We start from the raw sequence: 16,996 nt of genomic DNA on the forward strand, positions 1-16,996 counted from the left end.
ACGCCTGTAATCCTAGCAATCTGGGAGGACGAGGCGGGCAGATCATTTGAACCTACGAGTTTGAGACCAGCCTGGGCAACATGAAGAAACCCTATCTCTTTAAAAAAACAAAACAAACAAAAAAAAAACACCACACACACATACACACGTTCAAAAAGTACTTCTTACCCATCTTCCATTCCTGGCTGCAAATAGAGATGAGCATGCACAGGTCTCAGCCTCTGAATCACATGGATACACAAACGCTGAAACATCTGTGAAGATAAAGATAAAACAAGAGCCAACTTATCAGGTAACAAAGATTTGAAAAATTAACTTGATTCAAAATTCTCTGCCACCCATTTATACTTTGCACAAGATTATCTTGGTATTCTGGAGCTTTTCTGGAGTCTCAACAATGGACTAAGGAAATACGGCAAAGTTAGCATAAAAAAATCAGTTTTATGATAAAGAGAAAAAACTCAACAAACTGTTATGTTTCAGTAATACAGATGATCAAAAACAAAGTTTCAAAAAATCCTTTTAGCTAGTGGAGATACAGAGAAAAGAAAATCTAGTATCCAATTCCTTAAGAAGAGTGGAATGGGGAAGGGCAGCTGCTCATCATGGGGTCAGCAGCTAGGAGAAGGAAATGTGAAGATTCTTTAAAGATACACAAGTGAACCACAATCACATGAAAAAATGCGTAACAATTTTTAGGAAAATGCATACCAAAACCACAATAAGATACCACTTCATGCCTTCTAGGATAGCTGAAATAAAAAAGACAGTATTATCTGCTAAAGATTATGGTGAAATTGGAACTCTTATGTATCACTGGCAAGAACATCAAACACTATAGTCACTATAAAAAAAACAGTTTACCAGCCGGGCACGGTGGCTGAAGCCTATAATCCCAGCACTTTGGGAGGCTGTGGTGGGTGGACCACCTGAGGTCAGGAGTTCGAGACCAGCCTAGCCAACATGGTGAAACTCCATTTGTACTAAAAATACAAAAATTAGCTGGGTGTGGCGGTGGGCATCTGTAATCTCAGCTACACAGGAGGCTGAGGCAGGGAGAACTGTGTGAATCCGGGAGGTGGAGGTTGCAGTGAGACGTGATCACGCCATTGCACTCCAACCTGGGTGACAGAGCAAGACTCCATCTCAAAACCAACAACCAACCAACTAACTAAAAAACACCAGTTTACCGCTGGTGCGGTGGCTGTAATAACAGCACTTTGGGAGGCCAAGGCAGGCAGATCACCTAAGGTCAGGAGTTTGAGACCAGCCTGGCCAAAAAGGTGAAATCCTGTTTACTAAAAATACAAAAAATTAGCTGGGCACGGTGGTGCGCGCCTGTAATCCCAGCTACTCGGAAAGCTGAGGCAGGAGAATCGCTTGAACCCTGGAGGCAGAAGTTGCAGTGAGCTGAGACCATGGCATTGCACTCCAGCCTGGGCCACAAGAGTGAAACTCCGTCTCAAAAAAAAAAACACAAAACACAAAAACAAAAAAGTTTACCAGTTCTAAAAATGTATACAAAGAAGTGACAATATATGTCCAAACAAAAACTTGTACTAAAAGTTCCTAATAGCATTATTAAAAATAGCCAAAAAGTAGACACATCTCAAATGTTCCGCTGATGAACAGATATACAAAATGTGGGGTATATACATTTGACAAAATATTGGGCAAAAAAAGAAAATGTAATATGGATACATGCTATAACATGAATAAATCCTAAAAGATTATTAAACCACAGCAGTAAGTCACAAAAGACTAATACTGTATCATTCCATTAACATGAAATGGTCAAAACAGGCAAATCTATAAAGACAGAAAGTAGACTAGTAGTTGTCAGGGATTGAGGAGAAAGGACAGCATAAAATAGGAACTGATTGCTAATGGGTATAGGGTTTTTTTTTTTTGGTGGGGGGTGGGGGTGACAAATGTTCCAAAATTAGGTAGTAGTGATGGTTGCACAACTTTGTGACTATACTAAAAACCACTATATTTTACATTTTGAAAGGTGTGGGTGAATTTTATGGTGTAAGAATTGTATCTTAAGCCAGGCTCAGTGGCTCACAAGTATAATCCCAGAACTCTGGGAGGCTAAGGTGGGAAGATTGCCTCAGCCCAGGAATTTGAGACCAGCCTAGGCAACAGGGGAGACACACTCTCTCCACAAAAAAAATACAAAAATTAGCTAGGTGTGGTGGTGTGTGCCTGTAGTTCGAGCTACTCAGGAGGCTGAGGTGGGAGAACTGCTGAGCCCAGGAGGTGGAAGCTGCAGTGAGTCATGTAGCACCACGGCACTACAGCCAGGGTGACAGAGCAAGAGCCTGTCTAAAAACAAAACAAAATCAGCCAGGTGTGGTGGTGTGTGCCTGTAGTCCTAGCTGCTGAGGCAAGAGGACTGCTTGAAACAGAGCAAAATCCTCTAAAAAAACAAATCCTATATAACACACATTATATATATATACATTATATAAAACACACATTATATATAATATACATTATATAAAACACACATTATATATAATATACATTATATAAAACACACATTATATAATATACATTATATAAAACACATTATATATAATATACATTATATAAAACACACATATATATAATATACATTATATAAAACACACATTATATATATATACATTATATATAACACCATTATATATAATATACATATATATAACACACATTATATATAATATACATTATATATAACACACATTATATATAATAACATTATATATAACACACATTATATATAATATACATTATATATAACACACATTATATAATATACATTATATAAAACACACATTATATATAATATACATTATATATAACACACATTATATATAATATACATTATATATAACACACATTATATATAATATACATTATATATAACACACATTATATATAATATACATTATATATAACACACATATATATAATATACATTATATATAACACACATTATATATATATACATTATATATAAACACATTATATATATATACATTATATATAAACACACATTATATATAATATACATTATATATAACACACATTATATATAATATACATTATATATACACACATTATATAATATACATATATATAACACACATTATATAATATACATATATATAACACACATTATATATAATATACATTATATATAACACACATTATATAATATACATTATATATAACACACATTATATATAATATACATTATATATAACACATTATATATAATATACATTATATAACACACATTATATATAATATACATTATATATAACACATGTATACATGTATGTTATATATAATGTATATTTTATATATACACACACGCATATCTATCTCAATGGTAACTGGAAAGTGGCATAAAGTTTTTGATTTTGTCAAGTGTCTATAAAGTAATATTTACATTTCATTGTCTATTGTACCTAACAATTTTTTTTTTTTTTGAGACAGAGTCTCGCTCTGTCGCCCAGGCTAGAGTGCAGTGGCCGGATCTCAGCTCACTGCAAGCTCCGCCTCCCGGGTTCACGCCATTCTCCTGCCTCAGCCTCCCAAGTAGCTGGGACTACAGGCGCCCGCCACCTCGTCCGGCTAGTTTTTTCGTATTTTTTAGTAGAGACGGGGTTTCACCGTGTTAGCCAGGATGGTCTCGATCTCCTGACCTCGTGATCCGCCCATCTCGGCCTCCCAAAGTGCTGGGATTACAGGCTTGAGCCACCGCGCCCGGCCTGTACCCAACAATTTAAGAAAACAAACTGTTTCGTATGACAGTTCAGACCCAATCACAGAAGTAAGTTACAGTCTTCTCATTAGCTTTCGAGGTCACTATAGTACTCTACACCATGGTTAGAATGTCTAAGGATTTTAAAACAATCAGTACAACTCATAAAGCATCTAATAATAAAGAGCAGGATCTAACAATAAAAGTAGGAAGTTACAGTCAATCTTCCTATATCCAGGAAATGTGCATAATTTTAATCACCTTATTAGAGAGCTGATGTTAAAAGAGCCTGGTGAAACCAACAACAAAATGACTTTTATGATAGGAGGTAGATCTTTTCATACTATTATCAATATTAGGTTAAGACACACTAATAAGCAAATTTAGAATAATTAAATTGAAAGTAACTTCTTTTCCAAATAATTTTTTCAAACACATTTTTTCTTACCTGTCTCACAATCTGATTAGGGCACTTAATTAGTATCTGCATTGGCCACCAGTCGTCATCAGCCATGCGATCTAAAAACCACTGTAAAAATAACACAGTGTGACTTTAACATTCAATAAATATTTGTTACATGGGCTAACAGTCACATAAGAATTTTATTTATAGTCAGTGTTTTAATTCTTTTAAGTTCTTACCAGAAAAGTTTCTCTAATTGTTATAAAAGTCCAAACTCTAAAAATCTTAATAAGGGTTACATCATTACACAACTCCATGGAATGCCATTTATATTAGTGTGTCCTTTATCATAATAAAATGAAATATCATTCTCTTAGCCCTCATAAATGTCACACTACAGAATCTTTACTCCTTAATTGAAATAAATAGAGAGAGAGAGAAAGAGAGAGAGACAGAGACAGATCTTGCTCCATTGCCCAGGCTGGACTGCAGTGGCACGATCTCGGCTCACTAAAACCTCTGCCTCCCAGGTTCAAGTGATTCTCCTCCCGAGTAGCTGAGATTACAGGCATACACCACCATGCCCGGCTTATTTTTGTATTTTTAGTAGAAATGGGGTTTCACTATGTTGGCCAGGCTGGTCTCGAACTCCTGACCTCAGGTGATCCAGCCGCCTTGGCCTCCCAAAGTGCTGGTATTATAGGCATGAGCCACCACACCCGGCCTCCTATTAATAATATATGATATAAGCATGATTCATTTTCTTTCTGTTTAAAAACAAATTATGATCTAATTAGCACTGGAGAAACTCTGGATCTATCAAACAGCCATGAGAGGAGAAGGAAACAGAGGAACATGTTAAACACCACCAGGAAAATGCAATTAGTCAAAGAAAGCATGAGGGAAATCCTAAAGCACAAATGACAAAAAATGGCATGGAGAAAAAAAGTAACTTTTACAGATTAAGGAAGACTTAAGAGACAGATGAATGCAAAATGTGGAACTTGTTTGAACCACTCTTTTAAACCAATCAACTGAAAATTTTTTTTTTTAGATAAAGAAAACTGAACATAGGATGGGTATTAGATGACAAGAATAAATCACTTCTGGCCAGGCATAATGGCTCATGCCTGTAATCTCAGCAATTTGGGAGGCAGAGGCAGGAGGATGGCTTGAAGCTTGGAGTTTGAGACCAGCTGGGCAACAAAGAGACTCTGTCTCTATAAAAAAAGAAAAAAATTAGCTGAGTGTGTTGGTGTGTGCCTGTGGTCCCAGCTACTCAGGAGGCTGAGGGAGGAGGATTGCTCAAGCCCAGGATTTTGAGGTTGCAGTGAGCTATGATTGTGCACCACTGCATTCAACAGTCTGGGTGACAGAACAACACCCTCTCTGGGGGTAAAAAAAGTTATAAAGACGAGAAATCACTTCTAATATTACTGGTTGCATACGTTTTTAAAGTTTTCTTATGTTAGAAATATATACTGGGTGTTTATGGATGCATAATATATTTACGTCTCCTTTAAAATTCTTCCATTATGGGAAAAAAAGAACAGGGGACAGATGAAACAAGAATGAAAGAATTATTATTATGTATTGAAGCTGAGGGACAGGCATGTGACAGCTTATGGTCCCTTTCTACTTCTGTTTCTCATTACAAAGTTTCAAAAAGTTACACTTTTGTATTTGAAATTTCTGAGGAATAGATTCCCTTACTGTATTTTTACAAGGTATAATTAGATGAACTTCTAAATATGCAAAAAACCTTTAAATATAATTCATCAATTATATACTAGACTGCTATTTCCCACTTCTGTTAATTTGTAACACTTGCATTCCTATGGAGTTTACAACTCTTTGGTTGCTAATCTAAAAATTAAGATGGCAATATGATTAAGTTGTCACTACCTGTGAGTGGGTTATCCTTAGGGATGCATCTCTTAAAATGGGGGATGGGGAGCTAAAACCGGGCATAAACTGATCTACTGAGATAGATGGATAGGTGAATTTTTTTTTGGCGGAGTGGGGAAAGAGGAAGTGACAGATGATGGTAAGCATTTCCTAACATACAAAAGTAGTTAAGAGAGGGATGGAAGAAATAGGAAGATGAGGTTGGCCAAAGAGTACAAAGTTTCAGGTTTTTTATTTTTATTTTGTTAAATTGAGACAGTCTCACTCTCGCTCAGGCTGGAATGCAGTGGCGTGATCTCAGCTCACTGCACCTTCGCCTCCAGGGTTCAAGTGATTCTCCTGCCTCAGGCTCCCCAGTAGTTGGGATTGCAAGTGTACACCACCATGACCAGTTACTTTTTTTTTTATTTTTGGTAGAGACGTGGTTTCGCTGTGGGCTGGGCTGGTCTCAAACTCCTGACCTCAAGTGATCTGCCTACCTTGGCCTCCCAAAGTACTGGGATTACAGGCATGAGCCACCGTGCCTGATCCCAAGTTTCCATTTTAAATAAATTCTGGGGATCTTATGTACAGCATCATGACACTAGTTGTAATATTGTATTGTTTTGAGACAAAACTGACTAAAAAAGATTTAAAATTTTTTGCATAGTTTACTTGAAATTTGCTAAGGGAGATCTTGTGTCCTCACCACTCACACATACACATAACTATGTGGTGGCAAATGTGTTAATTAATTTGAATGTGGTAATCACTTCACCATGTACCTTGTGAAGTGTACATTGTATCAATGTACAAATCATTTTGTATACCTTGAATATATAAAATTTTTGTCATTTATACCTTAATAAGGCTGTAAAAACAAAAGTAGTTAAGAAATATTTGGAAGAGTCTGGAATTTTCTTTTTTTTTTTTGAGACAGAGTCTCGCTCTGTTGCCCAGGCTGGAGTGCAGCGGCCGGATCTCAGCTCACTGCAAGCTCCATCTCCCGGGTTCCCGCTATTCTCCTGCCTCAGCCTCCCGAGTAGCTGGGACTACAGGCGCCCGTCACCACGCCCGGCTAGTTTTTTGTATTTTTTTTTTTAGTAGAGATGGGGTTTCACCGTGTTAGCCAGGATGGTCTCGATCTCCTGACCTCGTGATCCGCCCGTCTCGGCCTCCCAAAGTGCTGGGATTACAGGCTTGAGCCACTGCGCCCGGCCTGGAATTTTCTATACATAGTTTTTCCTTTTGTTAGATGAAGGGGAAAAAAAAAACAATTTTTTTTTTTTCTTTTTGAGACAGAGTCTCGCTCTGTCATCAGGCTGGAGTGCAGTGGCACAACCTCAGCTCACTGCAACCTCTGCCTCCCAGGTTCAAGTGATTCTCCTGCCTCTGCCTCCCCAGGTGCTGGGACGACAGGCATGCGTTACCCTACCCTGCTATTTTTTGTATTTTTAGTAGAGACAGGGTTTCACCATGTTGGCCAAGATGGTCTTGATCTCGTAATCTGCCCGCCTCGGCCTTCCAAGGTGCTGGGGTTACAGGCATGAGCCACCACATCCGGCCAAAACACAAATTTTTAAGTGACTTAATAATCATTTATTTAATCAGTGTAATGGATGTGATATATTAAATTATAAGTTTCTCAGCTAAATGATTTTCGGAATGACTTACATTTGGCTCTCTGTGATAGATAAAACAACTTTCCTATAGCATCTTAGATAAGAGGGGGAAAAAAAGAATCTTAAGCTATGCATTAGTTGTTGAATTATCACCTTACCTCACAAGCTGCCTGACTATTATTAAACTGTTTGGTCAACAGTTCAATCCACTGAAGCATTGTGGGCTAGAAAAGAAAAAAGTCAGTCAAAGTTTATGAACTTCTGAGCAAACAATAACAAAAACCAAAAGATACCTGATAAAAACATAAATGACAAAAAAAATCCATAGTATAAAACACATACCTTTTCTTTAGAATGAATAAATGTCTCAAGGACAAAGGAAGTGCTTAACTGTAAGAAAAGATACAGCAAAAAAAGCTTCAATCATTTTAAAGTAGTAAATTTTGACAGAATTATTTAAAGTTCATATATTTATTACCTTTGCTGTCATTAGGGACACAGCTTTAGGATCTGGTAATGTACTGGGAATACAACTACACAATTGCCACATAAATCTAGAATTTAAAAATAATCATTTAAAATTCACACATAAGATTTTTTTAAAACATGTAAAATACCTATGAAATTTACCAAACTTACCCAAAATACGTATGTTCAAAAATGTTTTTGTCTTGAAGAAACTGCATGTTATCATGCCAAATCCACTGAAAACAAAAATGTTAACATTAGATACATGATAAAGCAGTTTACTTCATTACATTTTACTAGTACTTTTATTAGACAAAAATCTCCTCTAAAAAACCACAAAATAAAATACATGCACTTAAAGTTCATTTTGATTTTTTCCCCAAGTATACTCATATAAATGGTTGCTACTAATATTTTGTAATTATTAATACTTATCTGGCTACCTCAAGCAACAGTGCGGTTTTTATTGTATTTATTAAAATGCTGCAAGAATTCTGAAATCCTATCTGAAGAGCAAGTATATAAATGAATAAAATATAAGTCATGTTACATTCTGATAAGGTTATAAAAGAAAGGTTTACATTTAAAAGTTGGTACAATACTTAATTCTGGTTGGCAGACCCAAATCAGATGTGATTTGTTTATAAAAATCATTAAAAATTATTTCTCACATTAGCACTGTAGGATCACGCTGCTGTTTCTGTCTTCAACCCTCTGAATACCTTAAATAGGCCTTATGTTTTAGTCAGTTCCATAAAACTATTTTTATCTAGATGTTCTGACTACTGGTATTACTAGCTGTCTTTTGTAGGGCTATACTTCTGATTTTATTTTGGAATTTTGGTCGATAGCTTCATTTTGAGCTGAAAGTCCCAACCTTATCTTTAATCTTCCATTGAAGATTTTCAACTATCTCTGCCTCCCCAGTCCACTACACTAATTTAGAAACTAATAGGGTTCCTGTTCTACAGTGATATTTGGGAAATCACAGTTTAATCAGTGAATAGCCTGCTTCAGAGTTCTTGAGCATTTCCAGGCACAAAAACGTTCTATTAAGCTGTAGCCCCTGTATCAGACTCTGTATCAGGCGGAGTCTGATAGCATTCTGCCCATCTCATTCAGTAGTTTTTATAACAAGGGAGCCCCATTCTAAACTCTGGATTCCAGCCATGAGCTCAGTTGTAGATTCTGTGTCACAATTTTTGTCCCCTCAATCCCATTAGGGCCTAACTACTGGTCAACATGATCTCCTGAACCTAAAGGCAGGTAATACTGTGGTTTCTATCATATAAGTGTTTTCGGTTCTGCTCTATTTTTGTTTTACAGAAACATTCACCTGTTTGATAGTCCTTTTTATATTGTATCTATGTATGTGTATAGCTATTTTTCGTGGATTTTATTTTTTTATTTTTTTTTTCTTTGGAGACAGGGTCTCACTCTGTCACCTGGGCTGGAGTGCAGCAGCATGACAGCTTACTGCAGCCTTGACCTCCCTGGCCTCAAGTGATCCTCCCACCTCAGCCTCCTGAGTAGCTGGGACCACAGGTGTGTGCCACCATGCCCAGCTAATATATATATACATTTTTTTTTTTTTTTGGTAGAGATGGGGTTTTACCATGTTGCCCAGGCTGGTCTTGAACTCCTGGGGTCAAGCAATCCACCTACTTCCCAAAGTGCTGAGATTACAGGGGTAATCTCATCCTGCCCACTCTGCCCAGCCACCCTAGCTGTTTTCTTTTTTCTTTTCTTTTTCTTTTTTTGAGACAGAGTTTCATTCTTGTTGCCCAGGCTGGAGTACAATGGTGCGATCTCGGCTCACTGCAATCTCCACCTCCAGGTTCAAGCGATTCTCTTGCTTCAGCCTCCCAAGTAGCTGGGATTACAGATGCCTACCACCACACCCAGTGAATTTTTGTATTTTTAGTAGAGAGGGGGTTTCATGATGGTGGCCAGGCTGGTCTCGAACTCGTGACCTCAGGTGAACCAACTGCCTCAGCCTCCCAAAGTGCTGGGATTACAGGTGTGAACCACTGCACCCATCCTTACCCTAGCTATTTTCTACATAACTGTCCATCCTCATCTTGGGCCACTTTTCCTTGAACTACCATCACAGCCATATAGGTCATCTTTTGGCTTCTGAAACATGCCAATAAGCTCTGTCCTTCCTAGGCAATTTGTACATAATGTTCTCTTTGCCTGGCCCCGAGCATTCTTCACATGATTACCTCTTCTCTAACTTTCAAGTTTCAGTTTAAGGTTAACTTCCCAAAGTATTTCCTGACCCTTTTCTAGCAAACCCTATCAACTACACTTTCTGAGAACTCTTACCTTATATTATCTGTAAGAATCATTACAATTTATGGCTGGGCGCGGTGGCTCAAGCCTGTAATCCCAGCACTTTGGGAGGCCGAGACGGGCGGATCACGAGGTCAGGAGATCGAGACCATCCTGGCTAACACGGTGAAACCCCGTCTCTACTAAAATATACAAAAAATTAGCCGGGCGAGAGTGTGCTTAATCTCTTTTATGCTTCTAAAATGTTTTATGTTATCTTTTGGGATTAATAGCTATGCTTTAAATGTACAAATCTAAAGAACCATATTCTGGTTTATATCTAAAATCATATTAATGTTCATGTACACAGTATTTTACATTTTAAATTTAATTTTAAGAAAACATGTAGGCACACTCATTTAAAAATAGTAAGCTGGAACAATTACAGAAAAAATTGTTGGCTTAGGTCTGCAATGAGGAATTTTCTAATGTACAGGCATATCTCATTTTATTGTGCTTCACTTTACTGCACTTTGCAGATGCTGTATTTTTCAACAAACTGAAGGGCTGTGGCAGCCTTGCAATCAAGCAAGTCTACTGGCACCATTTTTTTTACTAGCATGTCCTCACTTTGTCACATTTTGGTAATTCCTGAAATATTTCAAACATTTTCGTCATTATATATTATTATATTATGTATTACATTATATTATATATTATATCATATTATTATGGTGATCTATCATCAGTATGATTTTTTGAGGTTACTATTGTGATTGTTTCAGGGTACCACGAACTACACCGATATAAGACGGCACACTTAATACAAGTTGTGTGTGTTCTGACTGCTCCACCAACTAGCTGTTCACTTTCTCCCTCTCCTTAGGCCTCCACATTCCCTGAGACAATACTGGAATTAGGTCAATTAACAACCCTACAATGGCCTCTCTGTATCAAGTAAAATGAGGAGTCACACATCTTTCACCTTAAATCAAAAGCCGGAAATGATTAAGCTTCCTCACTTTAAATGAGGACCCTGTCACTCACACATACACACAGAAGTTTGAGAACCACTGATGTAAACAAACAAAATACTTTGTATCATTGTAAAGGTTTTATTTAAAATTTCATTTTACTTCACAAGTGGCGTAACTGTCATTAAATACTGTCGGGTACTTATATAAAGCAAGGTCTAGATTTTTCTAAATATCTTTAGGGCAAAAAGCTTTGCACAAAAAATGATTATAATTAATTGTGGTTATAATGACGGTTGAGATAGTTTTTATACAAATAGGTAAGTTTAGTAGCTTCAAATCTAATGAAGCCATTTATAATGAATACCATCTAATTCAGCTGCTAAATTCAATTCAAGGAATTTAAAAAAGACAATATTCCTGGTTTTTTTTTACCATTAACACATGTGCATGCAAGATACTAGTTAAAAGCATTTCAGAACAATACCCAGTTTTAAGACTTGATCACAATATTACAAAAAAAAAAAATTTTTTTTTCCAGACAGTAAAAGCTGAGTTGTCTAGATGAATACATACAATTTAATCAGGCATGCATTCTGGAGAAGATTTACTTTTTTGTGTTTTTGGCTGACTGAATTCCTAACACCAATACAATACACACTGAGCTATGTATTCAATAATGTACTATTACTACCTACTATATTATAAAATGAAGAAAGCTTCATAACTACAAATGAACACGTTTTTATTCCTTCATATGTAAAATACTTTTTTTGAGACAGTCTCATTCTGTCGCCCAGGCTGGAGTGCAGTGGCACGATCTCGGCTCACTTCAAGGTCCACCTCCGGGGTTCACCCCATTGTCCTGCCTCAGCCTCCCGAGTATCTGGGACTACAGGCGCCCGCCACTACACCCAGGTAATTTTTTGAATTTTTAGTAGAGACGGGGTTTCACCATGTTAGCCAGGATGGTCTTGATCTCCTGACCTCGTGATCCACCCGCCTCAGTCTCCCAAAGTGCTGGGATTACAGGCGTGAGCTACCGCACCCAGCCCTATTTTTTTTTTTTTTTGAGACAAAGTTTTGCTCTTTTGTCCAGGCTGAAATGCAGTGGTGTTATCTTGGCTCACTGTAACCTCCACCTCTCGGGTTCAAGGGATTCTCTCCCCTATGCCTCCTGAGTAGCTGGGATTACAGGCACCCACCAACACGCCCAGCTAATCTTTCTATTTTTTAGTAGAGCTGCGGTTTTGCCATGTTGGCCAGGTTGGTCTCGAACTCCTGACCTCAGGTGATCCACCCGTCTGAGCCTCCTAAAATGCTGGGATTATAGGCGTAAGCCATTGCCCCCGGGCGTAAAATACATTTTAACAGCATTTCAATTACAAGGCATGCTTGAGGGCATGTCTATATCATGAGGCATAACAGAAGGAACACTTACAAACCCATCATCCAATCTAAGAAGCAAAACATTATCTAACCTCACTCTGATTCCCTCAACCTTTTTGCCTATTTTTTGTTGTTGTTTCTGAAATGGAGTCTCACTGTCACCCAGGCTGAAGTGCAGTGGTGCGATCTCCATTCACTGCAACCTCCGACTCCCGGGTTCAAGCAATTATCTCTGCCTCAGCTTCCCAAGTAGCTGGGATTACAGGCACCCACCACCACACCCAGCTAATTTTTGTATTTTTAGTAGAGACAGGGTTTCACCATTTGGCCAGGCTGGTCATGAACTCATGACCTCGTGATCCACCCGCCTTGGCCTCCCAACATGCTGAGATTACAGGCATGAGCCACCACACCCGGCCACCTACTTTCTTTTAGTGATATTTTCTACTCCATTTAATCTCATTCATTTTCATTTACCGGTCTTATGTCAGTATTACCAAGACTATTTGTAAATATTCTTAAGATCTAGTCAGAATTACAAATACCAACCTGTAGAGCCTATTCTTACACTACAGTATTCCTTGCATAAACACTTAACATATTTTTAAAATGTTGCTCAAGTGAAATTAACTTATACCTCTAGTAACTCTGACGAAACATCAAATTTGTATTCTCTGCCATTTTCTTCCTCTGGTTCCATGCGTTTGTAAAACAGCATATATGCACTGTGTGTCTTTAAGAAGCAAGAAAAAATATATTTTCATTTTGACAAAGTATCACTCTAAAAGCAGACAATGCAGAAGAAAAAAACAATATAAAACTATACATTAAAAAAATGGTTACCTTTTCAAAAGAGAAATCCATAAATTTATCTGTAACAGAATCATAGGTCTTGGTCTGTTTAAAAATACAAAAGTTTTACTTCTTTGAAAAAATGGGTATACTCAGCTATGTTTATATATAAGTTATTTCATAAACAGCTATTTTATACTTAACAGTAACCCTGTAAGTAGTTTTCAAACAACACCGCGTTCATAAAAATTATATGTACTTCACAATTTGGCCTATATATCCTAATATCTTTTTTTTCAGTTTTTATTATTTTTAGAGAACACTATAAAGTTGAGACTGAGAAAATTTTACTGTAACAAAAGAAAACAAATGAAGACAGTGAGGCAAGGAAACAGTTGGCCTTGTCCTATTTTTGGTAAATGCGGTAAGTAGAAATAAAAACTGAATTTAAATAGTTATTACTCAGCAACACTATAAATGAGAAAAGCATATTATTAAAATATCTCATTGGCATGAAGCTGTAATTTATTCTGACATCTCAAAACATCTACCTCCACCAGTCCTTCACAAACATAATTTTGAACCTCAGAGTTGTAAGTAACTTTATGCAGATAAAATGGATTTGTCAGTACACACTTTAAGCAGTGCCTGATGGGAGACAGCAAGAGCAGCATCAGAAAAAGAGTCAACCAAAGATAATACACACACACACACACCACACACACACACACACGCACGCACACACACATGATGCAAAGGAAAGAAAAGGGACCACAAAGTAATGAGAAGGAATCAGTAAAGATCTAAATTTGAATAAGAAAGAAAGATCATAGGATAAAAGGAGGCTGAACAAAGGATCACAGACAGGTAAGTGAACATGTGGAATATTACGAGGAATTTAGTGGTGGGGCTTCTGAGAACTTAAAGGCTGTTTCCTAATGAGTAAGGACATGAGGATTCTACTGGTAATTCTGGAGAACTTCAGATGTGTTGTGACAGAAAAAATTTAAAAAGCCAAGGGAAGCAGACAAGCAGCATTATGGGCGATGAAATCAGAAGGGACAGAGGCAGACATTTTAAAACACGAAGATTCAAAACTTTTTTTTTTGGAGACGGAGTTTTGCTCGTCTCCCAGGCTGGAGCGAAATGGCGTGATCTCGGCTCACTGCAACCTCCGCCTGATTCAAGCGATTCTCCTGCCTCAGTCTCCCGAGTAGCTGGGATTACAGGCACCCGCTATCCCACCCGGCTAATTTTTTGTGTGTTTTTAGTAGAGACGGGGTTTCACCATGTTGGCCAGGATGGTCTTGAACTCCTGACCTCAAGCAATCCACCCGCCTTGGCCGCCCAAACTGCTGAGATTACAGGCCTGAGACATCACGCCCAGCCTTTTTTTTTTCTTTTTTCTTGAGGTGGAGTTTTGCTCTTGTTACCCAGGCTGGAGTTCAATGGCACAATCTCAGCCCACTGCAACCTTCACCTTCCGGGTTCAAGCGATTCTCTTGCCTCAGCCTCCCAAGAAGCTGGGACTACAGGCGCCCTCCACCACACCTGGCTAATTTTTATATTTTTAGTGGAGGTAGGGTTTCCCCACATTGGCCATGCTGGTGTTGAACTCCTGACCTCAGGTGATCCACCCACTTCGGCCTCCCAATGTGCTGGGATTACAGGCATGAGCCACCACACCTGGCCTCAAAACATTTTTTAAAGATACTTTACAATAAAATAAAAGAAAAAATAAAGTGGACGTGCAATTTGAAAAACTACTTTTTAAGAGAAGAGCCTTGGTCTTTTTTTTTTTTTTTTTTTTTTAAAGGAAACATTCGGCCGGGTACAGTGGCTCATGACTGTAATCCCTGCACTTTGGGAGCCCGAGGTGGGCGATCACAAAGTCAGGAGATCGAGACCATACTGGCCAACATAGTGAAACCCCATCTCTACTAAAAACACAAAAATTGGCGGCGGGGTAGGGTGGCGCGTGCTTCTGATCCCAGCTATTTGGGAGGCCGAGGCAGGAGAAACGGTTGAACCAGGGAGTCGGAGGTTGCAGTGAGCCAAGATCATGTCACTGTACCCTAGCTTGGTGACAGAGTGAGACTCCATCTTAAAAAAAAAAAAAAAAAGGAAACATTCTACGAATAACATCTACAGATGTAATACATTTAGTGGTGGCTTTAGCTTTAGTTGTAACTAAATATTTACTTCCCTATTCTACCCATTTCCAAATTGTTAGCAAGTGGCCTGCTTTTCTTTTTCCATTCAGCAGAGTAGACAAGAACACTGAGAAGCAATAAGGAAACACTTCATTAAAATCTGGAATGTGTATTATTTCTCAACTTTTGGCTAAGATCAACTATAAAATTCAGAATGTAAATGGCTAATTCATAACAAATATGGTTAAGTCAAACAACAATTTTATTTGGGCAAAACTATGAAACAGAAATGACTAATATTTGTCTTGTGGAGCATCAAGAGAATATTTTAACACAGTTCTCAGAAAATTGATACTAGGATAAACTGTCTATAGAGAAGTGAAATCATTACAATACTACTCCAACCTAAATGTCTTTTAAAACGTCTATTGTCAGCTAGGTGCCGTGGCTCATGTCTGTAATCGCAGCACTTGGGAGGCTGAGGTAGGTGGATCACTTGCGTTCAGGAGTTTGAGACCAGCCTGGCCGACAAGGTGAAACCTCATCTCTATTAAAAATACAAAAATTGGCTGGGGATGGTGGCAGGCACCTGTAATCCCAACTACTCCCGAGGCTGAGGCTCGAGAACAGCTGGAACCCAGGAGGTGGAGGTTGCAGTGAGCCAAGATGGTGCCACTGCACTCCAGTCTGGGTGACACAGCAAGATTCCGACTTGGGGGCAAAAACCAAAAAAGTCTTTTGTCAATTATGTCACAAAGATGTCCTTTTTCTATCCAGTAACTAGTGTTATCCAGGTTGCTGCTGGTGTTATAAAAAGCACTGAAAGAACAATCCTTTAAAACTTAGCTCAAGCCAACCTCCTTGCCAAACATTTTTTTAATTTCTTTTTTTCTTATTGTGAATCAGGTAGCCTCTTAAGCCACAGTAAGCTAAGAGAGACTCCCTTGTCAAAGATTTTTCAGATTAAGTCAGTAAACAGTAATTTCTTTTTGCTCTAATCCCACAGAACTCACTGAGTCAACAATTTACTCAATCCTTATTCTCATGGCACTGTAATTCAACTCCCATACTACTAAGCTTTTTATTTGTCTTACTTTCTTAATCAGGCTGTTGTGGAAAGTAGAAACAGCACTTTAAAAATATTTCTGTAAACATACTAAACTTCTAATAAATATCAGTTGAATAAATCTTTTTTTTTTTTTTTTTTTTTTTTTTTGAGACGGAGTCTCGCTCTGTCGCCCAGGCTGGAGTGCTGTGGCTGGATCTCGGCTCACTGC

At 37.9% G+C, this 16,996-nt stretch overlaps 1 protein-coding gene across 5 annotated transcripts in view; it reads right to left on the reverse strand.

The window, feature by feature from the left end:
* USP34 (ubiquitin specific peptidase 34) overlaps positions 1–16,996 on the reverse strand; it is a 288,549-nt gene that overhangs the window by 43,034 nt on the left and 228,519 nt on the right. For all 5 annotated transcript variants that reach the window (XR_004443955.1, XR_004443956.1, XM_033239152.1 and 2 more), the window contains exons 52-59: positions 13,618–13,671; positions 13,412–13,507; positions 8,309–8,373; positions 8,148–8,223; positions 8,012–8,059; positions 7,828–7,893; positions 4,206–4,286; positions 169–254 (exon numbers count right to left, since the gene is read on the reverse strand). Coding sequence is in view for 3 of the 5 variants with exons in the window: in XM_033239152.1 (XP_033095043.1) it covers positions 169–254; positions 4,206–4,286; positions 7,828–7,893; positions 8,012–8,059; positions 8,148–8,223; positions 8,309–8,373; positions 13,412–13,507; positions 13,618–13,671 (572 nt within the window). In the remaining 2 variants the exon portion in view is untranslated. The remainder of the gene's footprint in view (positions 1–168; positions 255–4,205; positions 4,287–7,827; positions 7,894–8,011; positions 8,060–8,147; positions 8,224–8,308; positions 8,374–13,411; positions 13,508–13,617; positions 13,672–16,996) is intronic.

This window comes from Trachypithecus francoisi, unplaced genomic scaffold (genome assembly GCF_009764315.1).
Source record: "Trachypithecus francoisi isolate TF-2019V2 unplaced genomic scaffold, Tfra_2.0 Lachesis_group17, whole genome shotgun sequence".
NCBI classification, from domain to species: Eukaryota; Metazoa; Chordata; class Mammalia; order Primates; family Cercopithecidae; genus Trachypithecus; species Trachypithecus francoisi.